We start from the raw sequence: 25,231 nt of genomic DNA on the forward strand, positions 1-25,231 counted from the left end.
GTGGTAGAAAAAGGAGTCAAACTCCCAGAAAGACATCTCGCCTGTAGATTGTCTTGCTCTGTAAACAGTGCCACGGGCACCTGGCATTTTTCTTGCCCTTGATCTCTTGCCCTTTCTTTTAATGCATGCAGCCATGGTTTTCCTGTAAGGAAACACCCTTCTTCAATTCTCCACCTGGGTGTCTAGGCAGGGCTAGTTGAACCACTGGCTCCACATCTGACCAGCGGAAGGATCACATTCCTTTTCTACAGAGATTGGTTTGCAGTAATTGGTTTGCACAAACTAAGCCAATTAAAGTAACCCCAAGCCTTAGCTGAATAAGGATGATGAGGTTGGTAGAATTATGTGAGCATGGAGCTACTGGGGGCCATCTTTGCCACAATATGGAAAGAATCCCCTTGAGAATGACTAAGAAGTCCATCCAGAAAAAAAGGAAGAAGGAGAGATACAGAGGGACTGCATGTACCCTGGAGAGAAGCATTTCTAAGGTTGTCCACATTGTCCCCCACCACACCCCTGCTCTGGATCTGGATCTGGTATTGGAAACGTGATCATTGAATTGATGATCCTATCCTCCCACTGGGCAGAGCCGAGTTCTGACCCTCCAGGTCTGTCATTTCTTTCCCTCTCCTCCCCTCATGTGTTTGCTCTTCTTCCTGCTTTCCTGTTGGCCTTTGCTTTATGTCCCAACCACAGTAGCAAGGGAAAAGGCCGGAAACCTAAATCAGGCAGCCTTGCCGGCCCTCTGCAGAGGTTCAGATGAAGAGTGAGGTAAAAATACTGACTTAAAAGGCTGGAGAGAAGGCTCAGCATGGAGAGCACATGCTGCTCTTGCGGAGGACCCAAGTTTAGTTCCCATACAGGCAGAAACACTCATATACATACATTTGTTAAGTAAATAAATCAAGTATTTAAAACCATATTGACTTAAAAGCAATTTTAAAAAAAAAATTGTTCTGGGATTTTAGTTAGCCATTCTATCCGTGGCTTCTCTGTCACATCTTAAACTTGATGAAAGCCCCTGATGTCATTGCTTCTACTACAGAAATACGGCCTTTTCTGAGCTGGTCTCACTTAATCATCAGTGAGTGATGGGGTGTAAAATATTCTTTCCAGTTCAAAAGTAGCATCAAGTAAATAAGATGACTCTAGTAAGGGTTTGGGAAATGAGGTCATACAGCAAGTCGACACTTAGTAGCCATCCACCAGGCTAGGTTACGGAAAAGGCAAAGACAAATAAAATATCATTTTCCCAGTCTGGCCAGATTAAGTCTCAGAGCCACTGACCATAATGCAGTGCGATGGGCAGGGAGATAGCACGAACATGAATGACTACATAGGAAGGGACCGTTCAGAACAGATGCCAGGACTTGGAGAAAGAAGGGTGGATTCTGGTGTCGGTTCACACATACACACTGCTGCTGGATAGTATCAGACAGTTCTAGAACTGAAGCTGTAATGGGGGCATTTATAGACTTGGAGGTAGCAGCGTTTGCCAAATGAAATGGCAGAATTTCAGTGTTATAACTAAACGGCTCACCTAGTAGAATCAAGCTGAGCAAGAGCCCGCAAACTGTGCTGCAGTCAAGAGCTTCTAAAAGCATATAGCAGAACTCTTACGCCTGAGGCCAAGAGTAGAGCCTCTGAACAGACCACATTCAGAATTCAGAGAGAGCAAACAGTTCAAGTAAAGGTAGCCCCCTGGTGTTTATCCCACAGGGTCAGATTTAGGGATGGTGGGGGGGGGGTGCTGGGGCAACAAGCCAGCCCCCAAGGGGAAGGTCAATGCAGGGAGCCAGTGCTGGTGCTCAAAACGTTAAAAACATGATAATCGGGCTGGGCATGGTGGTGTGAACACTCTTAATCCCAGCTCTTGGAAAGCAGAAGCTGGCGGATCTCTGTGAGTTCATGGTCAGTCTGGTCTACATAGAGAGTTCCAGGACAGCCAAGGTTACATAGAGAGACCGTGTCTCAAAACAAACAAACAACAACAAAAAATAAACATGGTAATCCATCAACTTTTGCTTTCTCTGCAAGGGCCTTGCTTGTGTGACTGATGTTATTTAGCTATATGGTGCATACGCACTACCAGAACATCTTTGATATATTGTTCACATTAATCTGAAAAGGCCAGAAGCACAGGCATATAAGCCACTAAATCCCGAGACTGCTGCTCACCCTATGCAAGGAAACAAGAAGCCAGAGCTTTTTTTAAAGCGTGTGTCATCTCTGGATTCCCGAGGCCTTCTGGGTTACTTCAAAGCTGGACCTTTTGACTGCTTATGGTCAGAGGCGGCATCATATTCGTCTTTGTTTTCCCTAATGTCTAGCTCAGTACCTAGGACATAGGAGGTACTCCGTAAATATTTGTTGAATGAATATAACATTAAATAAGTCATTCAGTTCTAAGTAACCATTGCTTATACTTCTTGTAAATATGGGTTTATATAATTGCAAAGTGTGTCTGTCCTTTTTAGGTCTTGTATTTTCATTGTGGCCTGAGAGCTGTCAGTGGCACTCGGCTGGAGTCGGCCTGCTCCACAGGAAAGCTCTGGCAAGAGCAAATTGAGTATCCTGGCTTGACTACTGCCCGAATATGGCAGGGTTCTCACTCCCTTCCATTTGCCTTTCCCTACCTGAGGAAGGGAGATGAGGTTTTTATTTGCTTGTTCTGAAGTGGGAAAGAAAATGTGATGCATATGGGGTGTGGAAAGAGAATCAGGCAATATAGAATAACATAGAACAAGAAGGAAACCCTCCCTAGAGATATAATACAGGCTTTCTCTGTTTGTATTAACTATATATAATGTTATGTGGCTTGCTTTTAAAGTAATTTGGATATTGCAGATATCCTTGACATATATATACATATATATATATATAGTTATTGATCACTTTTCACAGAAACACGGTATTCTGTTGTATGAACATATAGACATTCAGTCAATTTATACCAGGAAAACTTAAAGTATTTTATTTTTAATTACCAAAAATCATTATCAGACTCGCGTCTTAGCTCAGTTGGTAGAGTGCTTGCCTAGTGAGCACAAAATACTAGGTCTGAGCCCCAGCCCTATATAAACTGGGTTTGGTGGGGCACACCTATAATCTTAGCTCAAGTCCATCCTCAGTTACATAGTAAATTTGAAGCCAGTCTGTGCTCCAAGAGAGCCTATATCAAACAAGAAAAGAATACCATCATTGACTGCAAAATTTTATTACAAGAAAAGGAATACTATAGCTTCATTTCAGAAATAGCTCTGTTTCATCTAGCCAAGCCCTTCCACCTTGGGACATTGATAAAAGTATAGTAGGCTTTTATCAATGACTCTATAGCAAGTGTTCTGACCCAACTTGAACGGAACAGGTCTTTATACTGACTGTTTCAAGTGTCTCCTAGTTGGGACCACCTTAATTGAGCCTCTCTCATACAATAGATTTTGAGAGGGGAGATGAGGCTAAGGGGTGCAGCTCAATGGTAGACTGCTTGCCCTGTTGTTGTTTGTTTTTGCTCTTTGTGGGGGGGGGCACCACCCAGCTCCCAAATAAATCACACACAGAGGTTATTCTTAATTTTAAATGTCCAGCCTTAGCTTTGGCTTGTTTCTAGCCAACTTTCCTTAACTTTAACTTATCCTGTTCACCTTTTCCTCCAGGCTTTTCCCATTCTCTTACTTCTGTAAATCTTACTCTTACTCCATGGCTAGTGGTCCATGTGAATTAACTAGGTGGGATGCCTCTTTGTACAGCTGAAATCCAAATGTAGTATTCTAATGCAAAGTGCTAACGTCAGAGTCATTGGTGGAGGAGGCGTGTTTGAATAAGATACCTCCTACCACTCCTAAAGTCAGAGCTTATAAGTGGCTGATGGGCTCTATAAGCAAATGTCCTAGGCATGGAGAGCCAGCCAGTCCTTCCCCTCTGTTATCAGTAGACTTGTTTAGCCAATGCCAATTTCCTCATTAGTAAAACAAGTATACTAATACTTACCTGTTAAGGTTGATATGAGGATTACATGCCCTAGTCCTGGACACGCAGGAAGAGAGCTTAATGAATTAACATTAGGTCTCATCACTGATTATCCAAACTCTGCCAAGAGTTATGGTGCTCGGAGTAAGCTGCCAGATGGCAATCTGGTGGTTTCCTGGTGTGTTAAATTCCACACATATCCAGTCAGGTGCTGTGGAGCTCTTCTGAGTTCTTTCTATGGCCTTCTCATGCAGATCTCCCTTTTCTTGAATTATTTTAGCATGGGGGTCTAGTTCTATGGGCTAAAGGTACTGTGAGTTCCCCAGAATACTTCATGAATGAGTCACCCTGTGTTTGTATATAGTATGAGATTTGGACGCAATCTCATTAAAAATATAAAAGTCTGAACAGATGGGTTTCTGATTCTGCTGACTACATGGGAATAAAGTTGCAGCTCTCCTCCATCTTATAGTCTCTCTCTCTCCCTCCCTTCCTCCTTCCCTCCCTCTGAACTCTGTTGTTCCCTTCTTGTCCTTTGACCTTTTCTCAGCGAGAGGAGGGCTTTAGGGAAATCATAAGGATGCTGTGGTACCAGGTATTGATCTGCAGAAAGAGCATGTGGACTCCTTACATTGGCGCTCCACCCATCGCACCACGGCCAGGGATGTGGTACATTACACAAGCCAGTCCCCCTGACCAGCTGTTTCTGGATGCGTCCAGCCCGTATTTCAGCCTCTTTACACAGAAACATGTTGCCTTCCTTGACTCCATTCCTGTGAGACTAAAGAAAGTCCCATGTGGCCCAAGCATGATGTAACAGGGATGTGTGCTTCAGAATTCAAGACACGCCCTCTGAGTTCCTGGCATCTTTTTACCGTAATAATCACACCACCACGGCTTTCCTCCGTGACCCTTGACGCCGGAGCTGCCTCGCCTTGGCCTTGTTTTCTGGCAAGCCCGGACTGGAGAATCCAGCTCTGCTTCCTGTGGGTCTGTGGAAGATCTCGGAGGGCAGGCCTGCCTAACTGGGTGTCCAGAGTGCTCCATGGGCTGGTGCTCCCGTTTTTTGTGGTGTCTTGTTTATTTGGTCCGTTTTATTCACCTGCTGTAAGGGAGAAAATCTTGGTCATTGAAGCTGACCCCTACAAAAACTTTGCCACAAAGTCCAGTCCCCCACTTCAGATAATGGTGAAATAGTTCATACTCACTTGTAAGTTGAAAGTGGTTGTACGTTCAACCTATTTGTGTCTTTGATTCTAAAGGGTGATTCCTATAGACAGACACAAAAAGGTTAGAAGTACAAAGATTAAAAATTATATACTATACTAAAAATTTTTAAAAGAGAGAAAAAAAACCATGTGAATATCACAGAAAATAAACTTTAAGACCCCCCCAAAAAAAAACATATATACACACAAAACTGCTACCAGAAACAAAAGTGGACATGTTGTTGTTGTAATGTAATAGAGACAGGGTCTCTCTATATAGCACAGACTAGCCTCAAATTCATGAACCTTCTGTTTAGTAAAGGCATGAACCATCACACCTGGCTTAAAGGGGAAGTAGACACAGGGTTCTACCCCTAACCAAGGAGTTATTTGCAATTGATACCCGGGGGCAAAGGGAAAATCAGTGTTCTCCAGTGGAGCATCACATGTATGTCAGCCAGTTCCAGAACAAGCCCCATGTCCAAGGGTGATTGGCCAACACAAAATCCATGGGTTTTTTTTTTGTTTTGTGTTTTTTTTTTTTTTAAAAGAGAGACAACATAAAATTCAATGGGTAGGGAGATGGGGAGGACCTGGGAGGAGCTAAGGGAAGAGGAAAACAATCAAAATATAGTGTATGAAAAAAAATTAATTAAAAAAGTTCTCTCCATCAGGAATACTTAGTTTTTAGATGCATATATATTAATAATAACTAAGTCCCAAACTAATATGTGAAACAAAAACAAATTGGAAGGGAGAATTCTATTGCTAATTCAACAGTAATATTAGGAGACTTGCATATCCCCTTTTCAATTATAGAGAGATCAGTTAAGCAGAATTTCAGCAAAGAAACAGAAGGTTTGAAGAATTCTGTGACCTTAGCAAATGCTTGGCAGGTGTCTGTAGATCACTTCCTGAGGCAGCAGCAGATACACTTCCCTCTGGGGTATAAAAGGGGCACTCTCTGGCATAAACTGTATATAGGGGTTAAATGAGTCTCAGGACATTTAAAAGAACTGAAATCATACAAATGTCTCCAGTTACAATGGAATGAAGTTAGTAACCAATAACAGGTAGAAATTAAGATTCTGAAATGCTTACACAGTTTAAAACACACTCTGAAATAAACAACAGACCAAAGAATAAGTCACAATGGAAATTTGAAAATTGAGAAAATGGAAACAATGTATAATATACCAAAGCTTACATGATATAGCTGAACATCATAGTATTCTGTGACAGAATATGATCTTACAGCCTCAAGTGCAAATCTGCTCGGGCATTCTTCCTAGAACCTAACATTACATTTCATGGGGATTTAGACCAGTTTACTTCCTGTTACCAAATGCCTATGGAAGAAGAGAAGCTGGCCAACTAGAAATAAACTAAGAAATTCATGATTGCTGAGAAACATTCCATTTTCCACCCTGTTTCCGGCACTGTATGACTGAGGCCTGGGCACCTCTGCTCTGGAAAGACAACTTAGAAGATGCAGGAAACTCATCCCTTGCTCGCCTCTCATGGCTGCCACGTGGGCGCTGAGGCTTCTGTGTTCCATGGAGAGTGGTTTTCCTACGGATGAAGCAGATTCTAATCAGAGTAAGATCCAGATACACTCAGCAGCCGCCCCCACCGCCTTTCCTGTAGTTCCTTCAACACAATGGCAGGGAATTCCTACGAGGATCTCTGGGTATGCTTCAAACCCCCTCATCTTACAGCCTCCTTCAGTCGCGGACCTTCCTGTCTGAAGCATTTCCGGCCCTCCTGTCCCTTAGCTCGGAATACTCAGCTCAACCTGGGGAAGGGTCAAGACTCGGAGTTTTCAAAAGACTCTTGGGTTATTTGATGTAAGCCTAAGCAGCTCCCTTCCTGGGCTTCCAAGCATTTGAAGAAAACTTGTTCTATGTCTTCAACAAGGAGGAAAAGTCCTGGCGTGCAGGGTTATTGTCACAGCTACTTGGCGGAGCTAGAAGAAAGGTTTGTTGAACTTAGCCATGGTTTTATTAGCCCAGACTCCAGATGAAGTGAGATAATTGGGTCCACGGTGAAAGACAGCGTCCGTCCGCGAGTTTCTCCCAAGCTTCTTAGTAGGACCATGCATACAAACGAAAGGATCAGATGTGTCCAACAAGCACACCACAGCTCAAGTCATCAACAACCACAGAATCTTGCTGATCAGCGGAAAGACTGAGAAAATTAAAAAGCTCGCAGGACAGGAAAACGTGGGTGGGTACAAGGTGTGACTGCTGAGCTGGCTCTCAGCTGCTCCTGGCCACTGTTTCCCCAGCTGAACACACTACACTGTCACCCTACAACAGAGAGCAGAAATCCAGCCTAGCCAGCCACCTGCCCCTGCTGGAGGAGAATGCTTTGTGGATACGTTAGCTCGGCCGGCCCCTTTCAGTTTGGCCTTCACCCTCCACCATTGTGAACTCTGGGGTGTGGGTGGGAAGAGGAAGAAAAGAGAAAAGAGGAAGTGTTCATCACCAGGGTTAAAAGAAGCCTTCCTGGCATGGGAGTTGGGGAAGAGAAAGTAGAAGAGCCGGTGCCAGCCTGCCTCTGTACGTGGCTGCCTATTCAAACTTGCTTTCCTAGGCCACAAAGACAAGACTCACTGTTTCCTGAGGCTGGGCTGGGCTGTATTGCAGGAACTGATGGGGCCTGCCAGGACCAGATCTCTCCAAAAGCAGCCTCCAGAATAGCCTGTACCCAGCACTCCAAGGTCCTGCTCCCCATTGTCTGCCCTGGCCAACCATGGAGGAGGGCCAGGCTGACCTGCTCCAGATGCTGGTACACCTGTATCACAGTAGAGGACACAGGCATTATTCCTGGAAGGTGTCATCATCCTGGAGAAGGCCTCCTGTGCCCAGCACTTTCTGTTCTGTGGCTCCTTTTCTACTTTTGAGCCTCGTAGGAGTTGGATCAGGCCAGGAAAAACATATGATGCTATAGCAAGCTGGAACCAATGGCTTGACTTTGGGTCCTGCCCAAGCTGAGTCTCTTGGCAGGAATTGATGAGGTAAGCCTGCTTTCTTTCTAAGTCCCCTAACTGGGGGAGAAACTAAATAGATACAAGTCAGTGAAGCTCTGGTAGGTCACCACTTTGTACATTTATTCATTCAATCTTTTGCTTCAGAGAACTTGTTTTATATCTAGAGCATACTAGAAGATGTGGGAGCCTGAAGCAGCTGATGATGACCATGGCTGCCATCAAATACTGGAGATTTGGTGCCTGTGATCACGGACTACAACAGTCATGAGCAATGGTTCAGCTGTCCTTCCAGAGGAACCAGATTTAGTTCCCGTTACCCACAGGGAAGCTCACAACTCCAGTCCCAGGGACTCCACCACCCTCTCCTGGGCTCTGCAGGCACCACACACACCATGGCACACAGACACACATATAGGCAAGACACCCGGACACATGGAATACAATAACCTTTCATTTATTTATTTAAAGGACGGTGGGGGGTGAAAAGTTTGGACATTCAAAGATGAAAGGCAGAAGGAAGAATGCCAGTGTGGAAGCCATGAACAACTGAGGCCAACACCGCAAGGACCCCCTACCAGTCCTCCACCACCACCACCACCCCCACACACACACTTTTTTTTTTCTGTCTTGAATCACACAAAAACCGGACTACACGGAGGAAATGCCCTAATTTGCTGTGGATATCACTCTATATAAATAAACACTGATGGCCAGTGACCAAGCAGGAAGTATAGGCGGGACAAAGAGAGAGGAGAATTGGGGAAACAGGAAGAAGGGAGAGAGACTGCAGCCACCGCCAGGAGAAGAGCATGTAGAGACGCCGGTAAGCCACCAGCCACGTGGCAAGCTATAGATTTATAAAAATGGGTTAATTTAAGATAAAAGAACAGTTAGCAAGAAGCCTGCCATGGCCATACAGTTTATAAGTGATATAAGCGTCTGAGTGATTATTTTGTAAGTGGATTGTGGGACTGTGGGGCTTGGGGAACCTGGAGAGAAGCCCTCCAGCAACAAATGGCGCCCAACGGCTCAAGTTTCCACCTTAAACCTGAGAATATTTAATAACCAATTCTAAACAGAGCCAAAACCAGGTTCCTGCTTCTTGTCTCATACCGGCAGCTAGACACCGCAAAACACAGGTTTGAACACTGGCGGGTTCCTGGCGGGTGCGTTTGACCGGCAGTATGGCGGAAATGAGGCGTCTGCCAGCGGCACATTAAGCTGTGTGGTAGATTTAGTCTTTACTAGTATTTAAAAAAAAAAAAAGAGGTTTCTGGGCTACACGCTGCTTTGATAAAAGCTTAGACCCACTATTTCTGAGACTTGATGACTCCCAGAGCTGGCGGAAAACGTACCACTGCCATGTTGGGAAGCTGAAGTGGGCGGAGCCAGCAGCCACAGCGCCGTTTCAGGCTTACAATGGTACAGTTTAAAGCAATAGGCTCAAGGCTCAAGGTACTATAAAACATAAGCCACATAAAGATGGCTACCACACAGAGAATCTGGATTATGTTCTCTTTGATATTCATAACTAAAGAAAAACATTTGATTACAAAAGCTGTTGAGTTATGCCAAAATGTATATTTTAAAGGTACCTTGACTTCAAAATTTGGATTTAAGGATATGTTACTTTGGAAAAGAGGCTCTGCTTTTGTTTCCACAGAAAGCCAGAGGCTGTGGACTTGTTCCAGATTAAGATACATCAGGTTTCACCAGCCAAGACCCCCTGAAAGGACTCCGATGACACCATGGCCCAGATGATCCAACATCCAGATCGGTTTCAAGGCAACTGGTTCACACAATACAGCCTCACGGACTACCCCATAGGTCTAAAATTTTCTTTGCGTCCCCATAAGATACAGCGCCCCCCTCCAGCAGGAAGTAGTAAGAGATGCTACGCCCAAATTCCCAAATATACCAAGCTGGCTTTAGAGGTGGAATTGGCTCACTCCCCCTCTAAACCCAGACATATTGCTTTAAAAAAAAAAATGGTTAAGGATTCTTGTGTCCCAAATCAGAAGAGCCCTCTGGTGTGGGACAGAGAAAAACCAATATTTTTATTTAAAACAGGTTGATTATAAATGTGATCTCTTTCTAAAAAAGAAAAGGGGATATGATATATAGGAGGATATGGATGATAAGATAAAAGGGTAGATTAATGAACCTACTTTTAAAGAATAACTTGTTTAAAATGTTTTACATTGGTATAGATTTTAGTTTATGTTTAAAATGTTTTACATTGGTATAAATTTTGGTTCATTGATACAAACTTGAAGTTAATTTTGTTATACTCTCTCTATATATGTATATATTTCTATTCTTGTTTGAGGTGTTGTGTTTATATAACTCATTTAAAATTGTAATGGATAATTAAAAAATAGATTAATAATTAGTCATCTATGATAATCATATCTGTAGCCATGTTAGTTAAGTCTTCTAGGTATACATAGATATATTTCAGATAGATAGGTAATCTTCAAACACTTCATAGACCTGGAGAATATGGCATTTAAATAACTTAGAATTCTGTTGACGTGAGACACAATTGCTCCTGGCTGCACCAATTTGATCCCGAGAGAATGTTGGGCTTCTAAGACATTTCCATTTGGAAGTTTGTCTTTTTGGCACAAAATGGCCTACTGGGCAAAGAACTGCCCTTGCCTTGATGGCTGACAGTACAAATGCAATGCTCTCCTTTCTGGACAAGCGGGACACAAGGAAAGCGACCACTGTACTCTGCCAAGACAGGGTAAGATGGTCTCTTAAAATTCCTGCTTCTAAAAATGGTCTGTCAGATACTCTAGGCCTGTAGCCAATTTGAATGCACCAACAATGCTGAAAAACATTAGGTGACTGTCCAGGCTGCCAGCTGTCTTGGTCTACTTTTACAAGATTCCCGAAAGTTGCTTGCATCCATCTACCATTTCTCAAGTACCATTATGTTCCTTCTCAGGTCTTTGATGTGGTTGAAGACTAGATAGTCGTAATTTCCTCAGTTATGATAAAAGATAAGTTAGCTATAAAACCTTAAACTCACAAATATAAGATAGATAGGACATCTTCTTTAATATTGTAACTATAATTCTTGCTTGGTAATTGTTTTGTTATATGTAATTTTACCATGTTAAAGTTAAAACCTTCCTTTTTAAAAAAAGAAGAAAGGGGAAGTGCTGTGGATATCACTCTATATAAATAAACACTGATGGCCAGTGACCAGGCAGGAAGTATAGGCGGGACAAAGAGAGAGGAGAATTGGGGAAACAGGAAGAAGGGAGAGAGACTGCAGCCACCGCCAGGAGAAGAGCATGTAGAGACGCCGGTAAGCCACCAGCCACGTGGCAAGCTATAGATTTATAAAAATGGGTTAATTTAAGATAAAAGAACAGTTAGCAAGAAGCCTGCCATGGCCATACAGTTTATAAGTGATATAAGCGTCTGAGTGATTATTTTGTAAGTGGATTGTGGGACTGTGGGGCTTGGGGAACCTGGAGAGAAGCCCTCCAGCAACACTAATTTACTATTACGTATTTTACCTTGGCTGGTATTTCACCACCAGAGAAGTAGGTTAGTCTGTATGTTCCTAACTGGGGGTTGCCATTGGACATTGCAGGTATACTTGGGACCCTTAAAGGCAGAGCCTACTTCACATGCTGCATGCAGGACTGCATGTGATCACATTATTTTTTTCCACAAAGGACTCAGGGTTTTATTAGTTTCTAGACCTCCTTGCAGGCGTACGTGTTGGAGAAGACACCACAACACTTGATGACAGCCCACATGCACACACTAGAGCACTCCAAACACAGGAGAGGGCAGGATCTCTGAAACAGAGCAGCCTGACTCAACAACTGTAAAGCCGTGGGCTTCAGAGGATAGTTTCTGCTGAGAAGATGGCCCAGTGAGTAAAGTACTTTGCTATGGAAATACGACTACCTGAGCTCAGTTCCCTAGAATCTCTGTAGAAAGCCCAGTTCTCAGAGGCAGCCTTCAGAGACAGGAGCATCCTAGGGACCTGATGACCAGCCGATTGAGCCAAAATGGTGAGCCCCAGATTCCCTTAGAGACACTGTCAAAAAATAGGGTTGAGAGCAATAGTGGAAGACATCCAAAGTCTGTATCACGTACACACACACACACACACACACACACACACACACACACACACTCTTACACAGAAGCTAGCTTATGATTTGAATCGCCAAAGGAGCAAAGGTATGGGTTATTGGGTCATTTTTTAAGAGAGAGGAATCTTTGCATGTTTACAAAGACATACAGCGTGCATCACTATCTTCCCTGACATCTAGGACACGAAAAAGTGATTTTATATTTCCCCTGACTAGTATGTGTGAAACATATGTATGTGTGAAAACTCAGAAGTAACGCGGGCCTTCACCTCAGCCTCCGGCCTTCACGACTGCATCTCAGAGCTTGTGATCATGAATTGCTTTGGACGTTAAACCACCTGTGTTTTTTCCCGTTTGTCAGTTCACCTTTTGGGTCTTGGCCTCTATCCATACACACTGCATTCATTAAGTGTATTTTGCCGACACAACCTCCCATTGTCGATGCCAAGCTTACAACCTGAGAGCATGCTAGGTTTTTCAGTAACATCTCACAACTGATTCATTTCACTACCCTTCCTAGTCCATTTTCTGAATGCCAGATCTCCTCTCTCCTACTCTGTAACCCATAACTGGTGCTCTGTTCCCAAAAAGAAGACCTGATGTTTTATTTCAATGAAATTTTACCCTACAAAATGTGTAGGATTCTCTAATTACCTCTTAATATGTAAGTCTTTCACCTTTTACTAAAAGTTATGTAGGATTTGTCTCAACATTTTACCCAAATTGAGATTCCTTTAGATACTGGAGTTGTCTGGTCTAATGTCTAAACTCTCTACCTTTGTCTTTTGTTACCTCCCATCCACTCAGCATCCCTTCATTGTGTTCAGTTACATGATCCTTAGTCCACATTAGTGCTCTTCCCCTTAAAGCCGACCATGTCCCTGATCACAAGTCATCTCCTCTGCTCTTTGCTGGGTTTCCCTTCATAGCATACATAATCGCCTGGCATACCATATCCCCTCATCATATCCCCTTTGGCCTCCTTTAGGATGGAAGCTGTGTCGAGGCAGTGGTTTTTGTCACTTTCTTTCCTGCTGGGCTCCATGTTTGTGAAAGGGTGTGGTTGAATCCAGCAACATGCTCACTTGTCTCAGTAAAAATGTTGAACCTGACAGGGCCATGGCTCAGTTCAGTACCACCTGCTAGAGGTTGCTAAGGATCATGGGACCACTTACAAACACACTTAATGCTGTCAGCATCCAGCCTAACTCGTCCTCACTTTATCCAGTGGGGTATCAAGAAACTTGATCATGTTTTTGTTTTGTTTGCTACAATTAGATAATTTCATGTTGGAGATAGCCCTCTCATCGATCAGTCCAAAAGTTCCTTTCTCCCCCTCCCCAAAAGGAAATGGGCTCCATCTGACCTGTGTTATCTCACTGCCTCTTGCTAACTGCACTCAGATTATCTTCGTGATGTCTCATCTGAAATTCTGCTCCAAGACAGCATTTCAACCAGTGGCCTATCCAAACCCTGTGACTACCTGTGAGAAAGTCCTTCTAGACACACTGTACCCTCAGCTCAGGCTGGGGACCTTATTCCTAAGGTGACAGGCATGTGTCAAGGGTCAGAAAGCTTAGATTCAAAGGCAATGCTTCATCAAGTATTAGAACATTATTTTCTACTTCTCAACTTCTATAGTCCATAAAAATGATAATATAACGTGCAAAATATGATAGTATTTCTTGCTATTTGATCTTATTCTGTGGGCTTTGCATCTAGTTGTTACACATAGGCCATAAAGATCCTAGTTTACGGTGTTGTTTATTTTCTTTAATTTAGTATAGGTCCACCTCATTCTCATCCCAAACTTACCCCAGTGGCCTCCTAACTGGCTGCAAGCCTCTCACCTCATACTCTCCCAGTTTAGACTCTTCAGTGAGACCACTCCTGCGTGATTAGTGGGAGCCTGTGGCGATCCATCCAGACTTCTCAGTCCCCTTTCAAATCTACCAGGTCAGAATCCACAGGACTGCAAGTGATTACATTCGAGTCTGAAGCATACTCTCCTCTCTTAAGTCACGACACTCCCCACTGAAGGAGCGTTCTTACACTTCCCGTGAACCATCCCCAAGCTAATGAACCACCTTAACTTTCAGATGAGATGCTTTTGACGTCATTTGTTCTAAGAACGATGAGCAAGTGTGTCAAATAACTTTAGAGCAGCTACAAAAATGATCAAGATCCATTAGAGACTCCCTTCTAGTGAAAGCGAAGTATTGTTTCTCGGTGGTGAGAGGACACTTGGGAAGCAGGTGTGGTGGGCTGAGTTCCTCTTACTCATTTTATGCTTACTCTGTGCTGGATACAGTGACAAGCATTTTTCTTATTTAATTCTTACCATAATCTTTTTAGAGAGTTGTTTTTTTTTTTTTTAAATCTTTATTTATATGAGAAAAACTAAGATTCAAAACACTCTGGCCGTCTAGAATCACAACACTGGTCCAAACTGGAGTGCAAATAACATCTGCAATACAGAGGTGAAGACAAGTGGTTCTGTCCTGAGAAGCCAGGGGCCTGGGTAGGAGGCACGGATACTCTCTCAGATGTCTAGTTTCTCCTCACACACGGCACCATCGTCCCCAGTGTCCCCGTGGTTGGGACGTGTTCCTGCCCTTGGGAAGCAGGAAGGGAGAAGCGAAGGGCGTTTGATTTCTTACGAAAACACAATCCAAAGCCTTACCTGTCATTTCTGCTTACATTCTGTCAATCAAAGCTTGTGCACATGGCCACATTTAGTTGCAAAAAAAGGCAAAGAAATGTAGGAACTTGGAAGTTACTTACTAGAAAGAAAAATGGGAATTACTAATAAAAGAAACCAGTAGGTTCTGCCCAGGTGCCTAACTGAAGGATGAGGTTCAAACCCTGTCACCAAAACTTGTAATCTTTGTATATAATTGACTGTTGGTAGATGTTGAATTGAGATAGATTGAGAGATACGTGTAAGCTTTTTTATGGTTTGGAATCATTTATTCCTTTTCTTTTCTTCCTTGACCACCAAAGTGATTCTGTGACAAATTGCCACAATTTTTAATGAAGTTATTTTTACTTATAAAACAGGACACATATCTCTGTTGAGCAGAAATAGTATAATAAAATAATCTACCAATTATTTTCTAGACTTTTTAATGAAACTTTATTTTTTACATTTAGGTGTGTGTGTGTGTGTGTGTGTGTGTGTGTGTGTGTGTGTGTGTGTTTGCATGTACATGTGAAGGTCAAATGAAGATTTGATTCTTTGTAATTCTTTTAAGAGTTGATTCTTTCATTTTCACCATCTGGGTCTTGAGGATCAAACTCAGACTGTTACAGGCTTGACAGTAACTGCCTTACCCAGTGAGCCCTCTTGCCATTCTGAAATTGTTATTTTATTCCAAATAAATACATGCTGATTTTTTTGTGTTTCACATAACTAGTTCATGTACCCATTGATAAGCACTTGATTGATATATATATATATATGTATGTATACATACATATATATGCATGTAGCACTTTATATATATATATACTCCCAGATACATACATATATATGTGTATATAGGCATGCATGCATATTCTGCAAAATGATTTTATAAAAGTAATTTTTACCAAATAATCACCTTCTTTATAAGAGACAATTGTCTTAGGAGAATGTCATTGTTCCAAATACTTCTGGAATTTCATTTCTGCAGGAGTACAGGTCAACTCATGTGCAATAATGCTTCATAACGACACCACCAAACATTCAGAGGCATGCAGCAATATTTAGCTCTCGCACATGTGGATCCCCTGCTGTGGCCTGGGTGGCTAGCTCTGTCCCAGGCATCTCTGACTCTCCTGGGATAGCTGACTAGCTTGAACCTGTTTTCCTCTGGCTATGGCAGGAGGAGAAGAGAACAGATGGAAATACTTGAGGCCTAGACTGGGAACTGGCATAAGCCAAAACACACCATGTAGCCAAACCCACAGTCAAAATCCAACAGAAAGAGGCCGAGAAGGCTTTCAGTGGGAGAAAATAGAGTCACGAGATAAAGTAGAAGCACACTCGGTAAGGAATCCAGGCCAGGGCCAATCAACAGCTTACCTTGGCTTTGCCTTAGCAAGTTATTTTGAATGTTTGCCATGATAGTAACTATTTGACCATGTCACAAACAATAATCTTATTTCTGGAAGAATTTGTTTAAGATTATAGTATTTAGTGCCGTGGCTCTCAGCCTCCCTAAGGCTGGGACCCTTTAACATAGTTCCTTCATGTTGTGGGGACCCCCAACCAACAGAATTATTTTCGTTGCTACCTCATCACTGTACTTTTGCTGCTGTTATGACACATAATGTAAATATCTGTGCTGTTCCATGGTCTTAACGTGACCCCTGTGAAAGGGTCATTCGATCCCCAAAGGGGTCGCTACCCACAGGTTGAGAACCACTGGCTTAATGGCATAGTGGTTGGGATAAATGTCTTTCCTAGTTGACCACTCTGAGATGATTAAGATTCATTCAAACATTTGGTTCTAAAACAAATCTTTGTTAAAGTTATTATTGCTTTTTTTGAGACAAAAATCTCTCCTCATAGCCCTGACAGTCCCAGAACTTAACTATGTAGACCAGGTTGGCCTCGAACACATAGAGCTCTGCCTATCTCAGCCTCCTGAGAGATGGGATTAAAGGTGTGTACCGTCGTGCCCAGTTCTCTAAACTATTTGTCATAAGAAATCCGATGATGTAGTCATATGCTAGCCAAGGAGAAAGGAGCGAGTAGAGGCCCCCACTAACCGTTTGTCTAACTCTGGAAAATATGCTTTCTGTGCAGATTCTCATTGCCAAATCCCCTCTGGCTCCCTTCACCTCCTTCGTCTACACCATCAGAGGGGAAGGCCTGGTTCTTCAAGGTAAGATCCTGCCGCTCAATGGCCACTGTGAGCATGTTCTTCTCAGTGCTGCCCTAACCAGTGGCCAGCACTGCTTGGGTCCTTTTAGATGCTAGCACAGGACAATTCAAAGGCCAAGGCGTATTAGCCAGTGGTTTTTTTTTTTTTAACCCTGATAAGATCAAGAGATTTGGCAAGTTGTAACAAGAATTTGACAGGAAGAAGGAAGAACAACAGGATTTAGTAACAGAATGGAAGGGCTGGGACTCTTGTTTAGTGGATGAATGCTCACTTAAGTTGTTGCATTATAACAAACAAAACAAAAAGAAAAACAAACAAAAACCCTCCAAATGGGATAACAATAACAAAAAATTAGGGCTTAATCCGTTGAGATTCTGTAGACCAATATGAAGCACTATGACCATAGATTATATATACATATATACATAAATATGCAAACGTATATACATATATTTGTTTATGTATATATATGTATGTATGTGTGTGTTTTCATGTATGTGGTCAGGTGCCTGTGCATATTGAAACCTGAAGTTGACAGGCGTCTTCCCCAATTACTGTCTGCCTTATGTCTGAGGCCGGGTCCCTTGCTGAACATGGAGTTCTCCCTTCTGGCTAATAGGGCCAGCCAGCTTGCTTCAGGGGGTCTTCTGTCCCTGCCTCCTGTGCTGGGGTTGTTGGTGGACTGCCACAACCACCACCTTTTCACATGGGGCCTGGGGTTCTGAACTGCAGTCATCACATTTTCCCAGCAAGCACTTGACCTCTGAGCTGTCTCCTCGGCCCTGTAATGATCTTGTAAGTAAGCAGATGGCCGCCACCTTTAAAGCCGGTATTTACCTTAGGCGAATGTCTGGTTGTTGGTGAGAACTTGTCCCCACCATCTCCACAGCAGATTCTATGGTGTGAACTGTGAACGAGTTGTCGGTGCCTGCCTGGCCAAGATCTCCCTCTTAGCCCACAACCTACAGGGCTGTGTGTGGGGTTCCTGGAACCCCACTTCCCTGTGCTGAAGTCCCCAAGATGCTTCTTCTAGTTTGGACTTTGTGACATCGTGGTCCTTGCCTTTAAAGGAGCTGGGTTCTTGCTCAAAGCAGAACTCCCATCAGGCCACGAACTGGAGCTCACTTGAGTGGAGGTTCAATCCTAGCTTCTGGGCACCCTGGTGAGGAGAGGCTCTGGACATTGCCAGGTCTTTCCAGAAAATAGTTAACATGCAAGGGTAAATTTAAAACTTAGACGGTTCAGCCTCTGGAGTCGCATGTCTAAAATTGCTCTATGGATTAAGGAGTGTCCAGGATACACAACTGTAAGGCCACAGACCCCACCCACAGGGATGCGCAGGTGAGCATCTGCCCCAGCCAGAGAACCTTTGCTATTGCTTTGCATGGAGGATGTCTGCCCTGCAGGGTTTTATGAACTCGGGTTTTCCCCCAGGTTTGTAAAACAGGGCCGTGGCTTCTGTGTCCCCGAGGAGATCACTTCATTGCAGAGACCCAGCAGGGGCAGGATGGGGAGATCCTGCTTCTGGATGGGGACTAGGCTGCAGCCCCCCTTCCCATCCCCCTCTAGAATGTCTGCATCTTAATGGACTCTCAGGCAGTGTTTGTTCCGTGCAGCTGGGCTCCCCAGCGGGAGACTCTCAGGTCCACAGAAATTTGGGGTAAGAACCACTGACCTTTGGCTCTTAGCCTTTGACTTATGCTATCCAAGTTCCTTGGTAAATATTTTTTTTACAATTGCAAATATTGTTTTCTGACAAAGAAGCAGAGATTTTAAGACCAGATTAAGCAAAGCAAACAGCAGGCCCCTTTGTTAGATACTCTCTAAGGGTGTATAACTAATAAGCGATCAGAAAGCTGGGTTTGTATTTACCTAGTGAACAGTGTGGATTTTGAGCGCTCCGTTTTTAGAGGCTGTCTTAGAAGATTAGTGGTCTAGTAAACAGAAAGTTAAGATGAAGATTTCAGAAAGTCTGAGGGAGGTTGCAAGCTAAATTCAGGAAGAAAAGAATCTGTTCTGCCCAGCTAGCTTGGACTGAAGGCCTTGCTGTGAAACATCTCTAAGCTTGTCTAAAGTGGATAACACTGAGAGTGTTTGCAGGGACAAGATCCCCTGCTTTACCTCCCTCATGTCCACTCCTAAGATCATGATTCAGACAGAGAAGAGGGAATTGTGTAGAGAAGAGTAGAAACCGAGCATACACTTGGTGGACAGAGGTCAAAAACCAACAGTGAGGATCTCAGAAACCCTACAACCTGAGTGAACCCACATTAAAAACACACAACAACACAACCCAGATGCACTGGCACACACCCGTAATCACAGCAATCCTATGAAGAGATGAGAGGCAGAGGCGGGAGATCCCCCACCCCCGAGCTGGGCTAGCCTGGCATACATAGCATGGCAGACCTAACAAGAGAGAGCCAGCCGCTCAAACACCAGATGGAGAGAATCTGGGAGGATGGCTCTGCAAGGTGACTGTGACTGCTGCTCTGCCAGAGCACCCAAGTGTGATTCCCAGCATTCACTGGCGGCTGCAGGGGATCCCCTGCCTCACCCGATCTCTGTGGGTACCAGGCACACAGGTGGTGCACATATATACATGCAGGCAAAACACTCACACGCGTAAAACAGAATCTAAAAAGAAAGGGAAAAAGCAAGATGGAAGAAGAGAACATGTCTCAGAAATTGTTCCCTGACCTCCACGTGCATACTATGTCAAGGATGTGCGTGGGCGCGTGCATGCACACACAACAACAGCAGCAACAACAACAACAACAATAATAATAATGTAATAGTAAAGCACTACAGAGGAAGCTAGAAACCAGAAAAGAAAGTGTGTTACTGAAGGGGACGGACCCGGATCCATATGTCCAGGAAAGAGAAAAACTCAAGAAAATGTCATGATGCTAAGTCCCCAACCAATTAAAAACATGCGGGGGGGGGGGACTCCAAACCTCCCAGGCTGATTTCTAGGCTGCCATCCTAGAGGGTTTTCTCCCCCAGAAGCACTTCTCTCTCTAGGGGACCCTGCTTCCCCTGTCAGCAATGGGCCTGAACACAGCCTCACAGGCCTGGCTCTCCTGCCATCTGCTCCTGGGTCTTCTGGGGGGGAAGGGGGGGCGTGACGATGGGAGCTGTTCTCCCCAGAAAGTCAAGAGCCTCGGTTATTAGAAAGAGCACTTGGTTTTCAGTTCCAGCTCTGCTGGGATTTTGAGAAAAGTCTCCGGGGACCCAGCTTTAAGAATTGTACAGTCGGGAGGCAGAGGCAGGCGGATCTCTGTGAGTTCGAGGCCAGCCTGGGCTACAGAGTGAGTCCCAGGAAAGGCGCAAAGCTACACAGAGAAACACTGTCTCAAAAAAAAAAAAAGACCTGTACAGTAACCTGTGTAGCGAGCTGTGATGCCGTTTAGCCAGCACTGAGGAAGAAAGGGAGGAGGGGACAGAGGGAAGGAAGGGGAACGGGAAAATACCAGGTTGTATCACACACATTGGCTCCTTCCATTCGATGTTGTGTGTGCATATATGTACATGGTCAGCTTGTGCATGTAGATCATGTGGCCTGCGGCGCGGACTGCAGCAGCAGCCTGGGCGGTCTCTGCAGGCCTCCAGACTTCATTTCCCTGCTTCTCCTGGGAGGCCACATGCTTCCCCCCCTTTACCTCTCTCCTCCCTCAGTACGGTTGTTCCCCTGAGATCACCACAGGCTGAAACACACTAGCTTGCGTCCCCCATTCTTAGCAGATGAGCATGCCGAAAGATCTGCCTCGTCCGCAGGTTTAAAGCAGAGAAGCCTTGCTCCGTGTGCCATAAACCTGGAGAGTTACCAGCAGTGCGGGCCACAGAGCTTTGCTGGTGGGAGGGGCCTGGTCTGGACAGCCGAAGTGGGCACGAAGCTCCTGGTAGGAGCACGGAGAAGGGTGGCAGGAAGATTAGCCAGGAGGCTGGGGCAGGTCCTGGGCTCCCAAGAGAAGCTGGTGCCGTTGTGGCTCGGTGTCAGTCTCTGGGAGAGAGCCGGGCTAGAGTGGTGGGAAAGTGCAGTTAGCTCCTCGGGGGCTGCCCTGGGGGCGGGGCCGTCAGTGACCGTGGGAATGGCCCCTCGGCGCCTTTCATCCTCCGCAAACCCCAAGACTCCTAATACCTGCAGCCCTCTGAGCGCACAGCAGAGGGAGGGCATGAAAGGTGAGGGCAGAATGTGATTGAGCAGGCTCCACGGGCCTTTCCCCTCACTGGTCCTGAGGATTAGGAGGCCGAGGGCAGCAGCACCCGGGCCTGACACTGGTCCCTCCTCTTTGTTCCCTGCGATGGGATAGACAATGAAAGGGCTGGCTGGAAAGACCAAGGGGCTGGGGAGAGAGTTCTCAAGCTGCTTTTTGAAACACTTGAAGGAGCCAGTCCATGCTATTGTTGCAGTAAAATAGAAAGCGGAACTATTCTCCTTAAAAAAAAAAAAAAAAAAAAAAAAAAAACAGAAAAGAAAAAGTAAAAGAAAGAAAACCACCCTCCCCAGGCATCTTCAGGAGGCTGCTGGACTGAAGCCATTAACATGGTAATACCATCATCCTGTTTGCATCTTCTTTGTCTGCCCTGCGGCGTTTGCCTGGGATTCTGCCTCCTTGCTAGGCCCTAGACCCTGGAAATGCTTAGGCCCCAAAGAAGAGGGAGCCAAGCTCCTGGCCACCAGCTTCCAAGCAGCCTGGCTTCTAGGAGGGGGGTCAGGTGGAGCTAGAGGGAGAGTCCAGCCCTTTGTGCAACCGGAATGAGAATGTTGGAAATGGAAAGGAACTGCGAATCTAATTTTCCTTTTCCCTCTCCATGGAAGCCTTGGTACCCACCAAGTGGAAAAGTTTGCAAAGGGCTGAGTGAAGCTGAGAGGTGCCAGGACTGAGGGCCAGGGGAAAGCAGCCGACTTTGGGGGTGGGGTCTAATGGGGTGCCCCCCACCCAGAGCACCTGGCCACAGAAGGAAAGGGAGAAGTTGCAGGAAACTCCCACTTGACCTGTCTCTCTGCTCATGCCTCACGTCTCAGTGAGCTCCAGATGTGCACCAAGAACAGCCGAGGGTGTTGCTGATGCTGGGGGTGGGGGTACGGGATGGGAGAAGCCATCTGGCCCTCCTGGAGCCAGCCCTGTTTTGGGGGGGGAGGCTATGACTGGGTGAAGGAGCTTCCAAGGAAGAAGCTGGCTCAGAGATTGGACGACGGCGAGGCACGCTGTTCGTGCTTGGCCTTGCATTCTCCTTTCCTCAGGAATCCAAGAAGTGGTTGGGAAAACAGAAAACCAAGTTGTTTTAAGCAGGACAGAAGACAGCTTCATTGGCCAGTAAGACTGTGTGTCTTCCATTGTTTTTACAACACCAGCGTCTAGCATGGTATGTTGGCTCTAGGCTCTGGGCTGTCCTGTACTAGTTTAGGTTTGAAGGAGCTGAGATGGGGTGGGGAGCCTGAGAGGAGACTAAGCTACCCCAACACAAGTCCTGAGAGGGTGCTAGATACAAAACTAGCTTCAGCCATTTGCTTCACAGACTCAGATGGAACCAGAGACGATGACGCTGTTTTCTTGGGGAGCTGGACAGCTGTGACCCTGCTTTCTTGCTTTTAACATCGAAGAATGCCTTGTTTGAGCACCTTGGGGAGCTCCTGGAGAAAGACATTAATCTGCTCTGTGTGTTTGTCACACACTTGGGTTACAGTCTCCAACCCCATTTTCTTAGTCCTGAGCCCTTTGGGAGATCATACTGAAGAATTCTTTCCCCCCAGATACTGCCATGTGGACTCATTACCCTGCAGTTAGAATCCGTAGTCCACCTGACTGGCTCTCTCTCTTTTTTTTTTTTTTTTTTGCCTCCTGGACTCAAAATGACACTGAAAATTCTCACTTTATTTCCATCCCAGTACAGAAGTGTCTGCATGGTAAATCCATCCCACATACCTGGCACAGCCCAGCCTTCATGTGAGACACTGGGCCAAGAGCCCTGGGATTGAGCGGAGCAGACAACACTAATTCCCCTCCCAGAGGTCCTAGAGAAGGAGGCGGAGCTGGCCTGTCACTGTGTTCCTGTCCACCCCCCACCCTCCCCACTCCTGGTGACCATGTCCTGTCTGCTCTGTGCTCTTCTGACATTCGCTTTGCGTCCCCTTCCATGTCGTTCCCACCACCCACCCTCAGCTTGTCCACTTATTCTCCTCTGACCGTCAGCTTCAAGGAACTCGCTCTCTGTCACTGCAGTAGTGCCCAGTGCCCTGCTCACTGTAGGCAAGCACTCCATTACTGACCTTAGCCGGAAACCGTTTTTAATACCGAACAATAGAGAAGTCATACAACATGAATTTTACACGTATGTAGCACCTAGAATTGGTTTGGTGTTTGTTTGTTTGTTTTTTGTTTTTTTGTTTTTTGGTTTTTCGAGACAGGGTTTCTTTGTGTAGCTTTGCGCCTTTCCTGGGACTCACTTGGTAGACCAGGCTGGCCTCGAACTCACAAAGATCCACCTGGCTCTGCCTCCCGAGTGCTGGGATTAAAGGTGTGCGCCACCACCGCCCGGCTGTTTGTTTGTTTTTTAGTTCCCACTGGTTTCGTTGTTTTGTTCAATTATGGGACTGAGACTTGGCAAAGCTCGAGTCTCTAAAGCTAGCCCCAAGCCAGCTCCTCTACACATCCCCACGGTTCACAGGGTCACGTCCCTCACCATGTCATGCCTCCTTCCCTGCCATTCTTGACTGCTTTTCTGTCTAGGTGTGAATCCGCATGGAATGAATTCTTCCGGGGCACGTTCTAGAAGTTTCCTAAGTGCTTTCTCATACGCATTTCGCCACTTTTCCTTTGTTATTTATCTTGTTTCTGTGATATGTCTACACTGACACACACAACTCATGTTCTTTCACTTCAGGGAACCATCCACTGACGCCATCCAACTCCTATTTGTGGACCTTTTTGTAAAAGTTTATTTATTTTCATTCCATGTGCCTGTGTATCTGTGTCCTGCGTGCATGCATGTCTGTGCCTGAGGTGGCCAGAAGAGCGGCAGATCCCTTGGAACTGGTTGTGAGTGAGGTGCTAGGAACTGAACCTGGGTCCTCTGCAAAAGCAGTAAGCACTCTTAACCACCGACCACTGATCCGTGCCTTCATTCTCCCCACCCCACCCCACCCTTCTTTTTTTTTCTTTATTTTGATTATTTAGAGCAAAGGATCTCCTTACAGACCTCATGATAGGTAGGTATGAGGCTTCTCTAGGAATTCATGAGAAGTGTGATGGCCTCCAGAGGCTGTGTGCCTCATCTTTACTCTTTCACGTTCACTTCCTCTCCGGAGAGATTTCCCAGTTTCCTCTCCCTCTGGAGGAAGTCAGCCCTTTTCTGTGCAGTTGAATACAACTATGTGGGTCTTGCTGATTCTCCCAGACGCTTGGTATGCCTCTGTCAACCTTGCCTTTCGACTGTAAGCTTTCGTGTCCTCTAGCGAGAGCTACACAGCGAGTGTACGTTTCTGGCATCCACTTAGGTGGTTACTGATGAGAAGTCCTTCCTGTCCCTAAAGTTAGCTGTGCACACATTTCCTGTAAGGAGCGTGTGGTCTCACCCACCACTTTCCTCTTCGGGTAAGGAAGCAGAGTTGTGTTCACTGCCCCCAGGGTGGGTTTGGAGCCCATTCAAAGCATCCAGCCTGGGTCTGAGGTTTAAGAAATTCATGCCTTTGGACCTCTTCCCCTGCCATGGAACGCCCTAGAACCACTTATTTCTCAGAATTGCTGGGCCTCTGTTGACATACTGTGAGCCAGTCCCGAATCTTGAATCTTGATATTTTAAACTAAAAAGATGCATCTGTCATACTGATACATTGATCCCTTGAGAAATTTCCTTAGGGTAATTGGGTTGTAACTTAGCTGGGTATAACTCCTAGATAAACAGTGTGGCATAGTGCTGAGACCTTCTACTTTCCCACACAGCACTGTGGAGGAATGCACTCAGAGCTTACCTCCCCATCACACCTCACATATCCCATTGTGGTCTTAGCCCAGGATGGCTCAGCATCATGTCCTCCATCCAGGCAGCGGGATTTGTGTTTGA

At 45.2% G+C, this 25,231-nt stretch overlaps 1 protein-coding gene and 1 long non-coding RNA gene across 3 annotated transcripts in view; one reads left to right on the top strand and one right to left on the bottom strand.

Moving 5' to 3' along the window:
• Nucleotides 1-25,231, top strand: part of LOC114697777 (DNA repair protein RAD51 homolog 2) — a 513,000-nt gene that overhangs the window by 484,569 nt on the left and 3,200 nt on the right. Inside the window, exon 6 of one of the 2 annotated variants that reach the window (XM_028876125.2) lies at nucleotides 17,086-17,164. The exons of the other annotated variant lie outside the window; for it this stretch is intronic. Within the exon in view, the coding sequence (XP_028731958.1) occupies nucleotides 17,086-17,164 (79 nt within the window). The remainder of the gene's footprint in view (nucleotides 1-17,085; nucleotides 17,165-25,231) is intronic. 2 annotated transcript variants of the gene reach the window in all.
• Nucleotides 3,647-8,102, bottom strand: LOC119088995. The gene is made up of 3 exons (XR_005092763.1): nucleotides 6,055-8,102; nucleotides 5,178-5,239; nucleotides 3,647-5,074 (listed from the first exon to the last, which is right to left on the bottom strand). It is a non-coding gene; the product is annotated as an uncharacterized LOC119088995 (long non-coding RNA).

The sequence above is a fragment of the Peromyscus leucopus genome, chromosome 14, assembly GCF_004664715.2.
Source record: "Peromyscus leucopus breed LL Stock chromosome 14, UCI_PerLeu_2.1, whole genome shotgun sequence".
Classification (NCBI taxonomy): Eukaryota; Metazoa; Chordata; class Mammalia; order Rodentia; family Cricetidae; genus Peromyscus; species Peromyscus leucopus.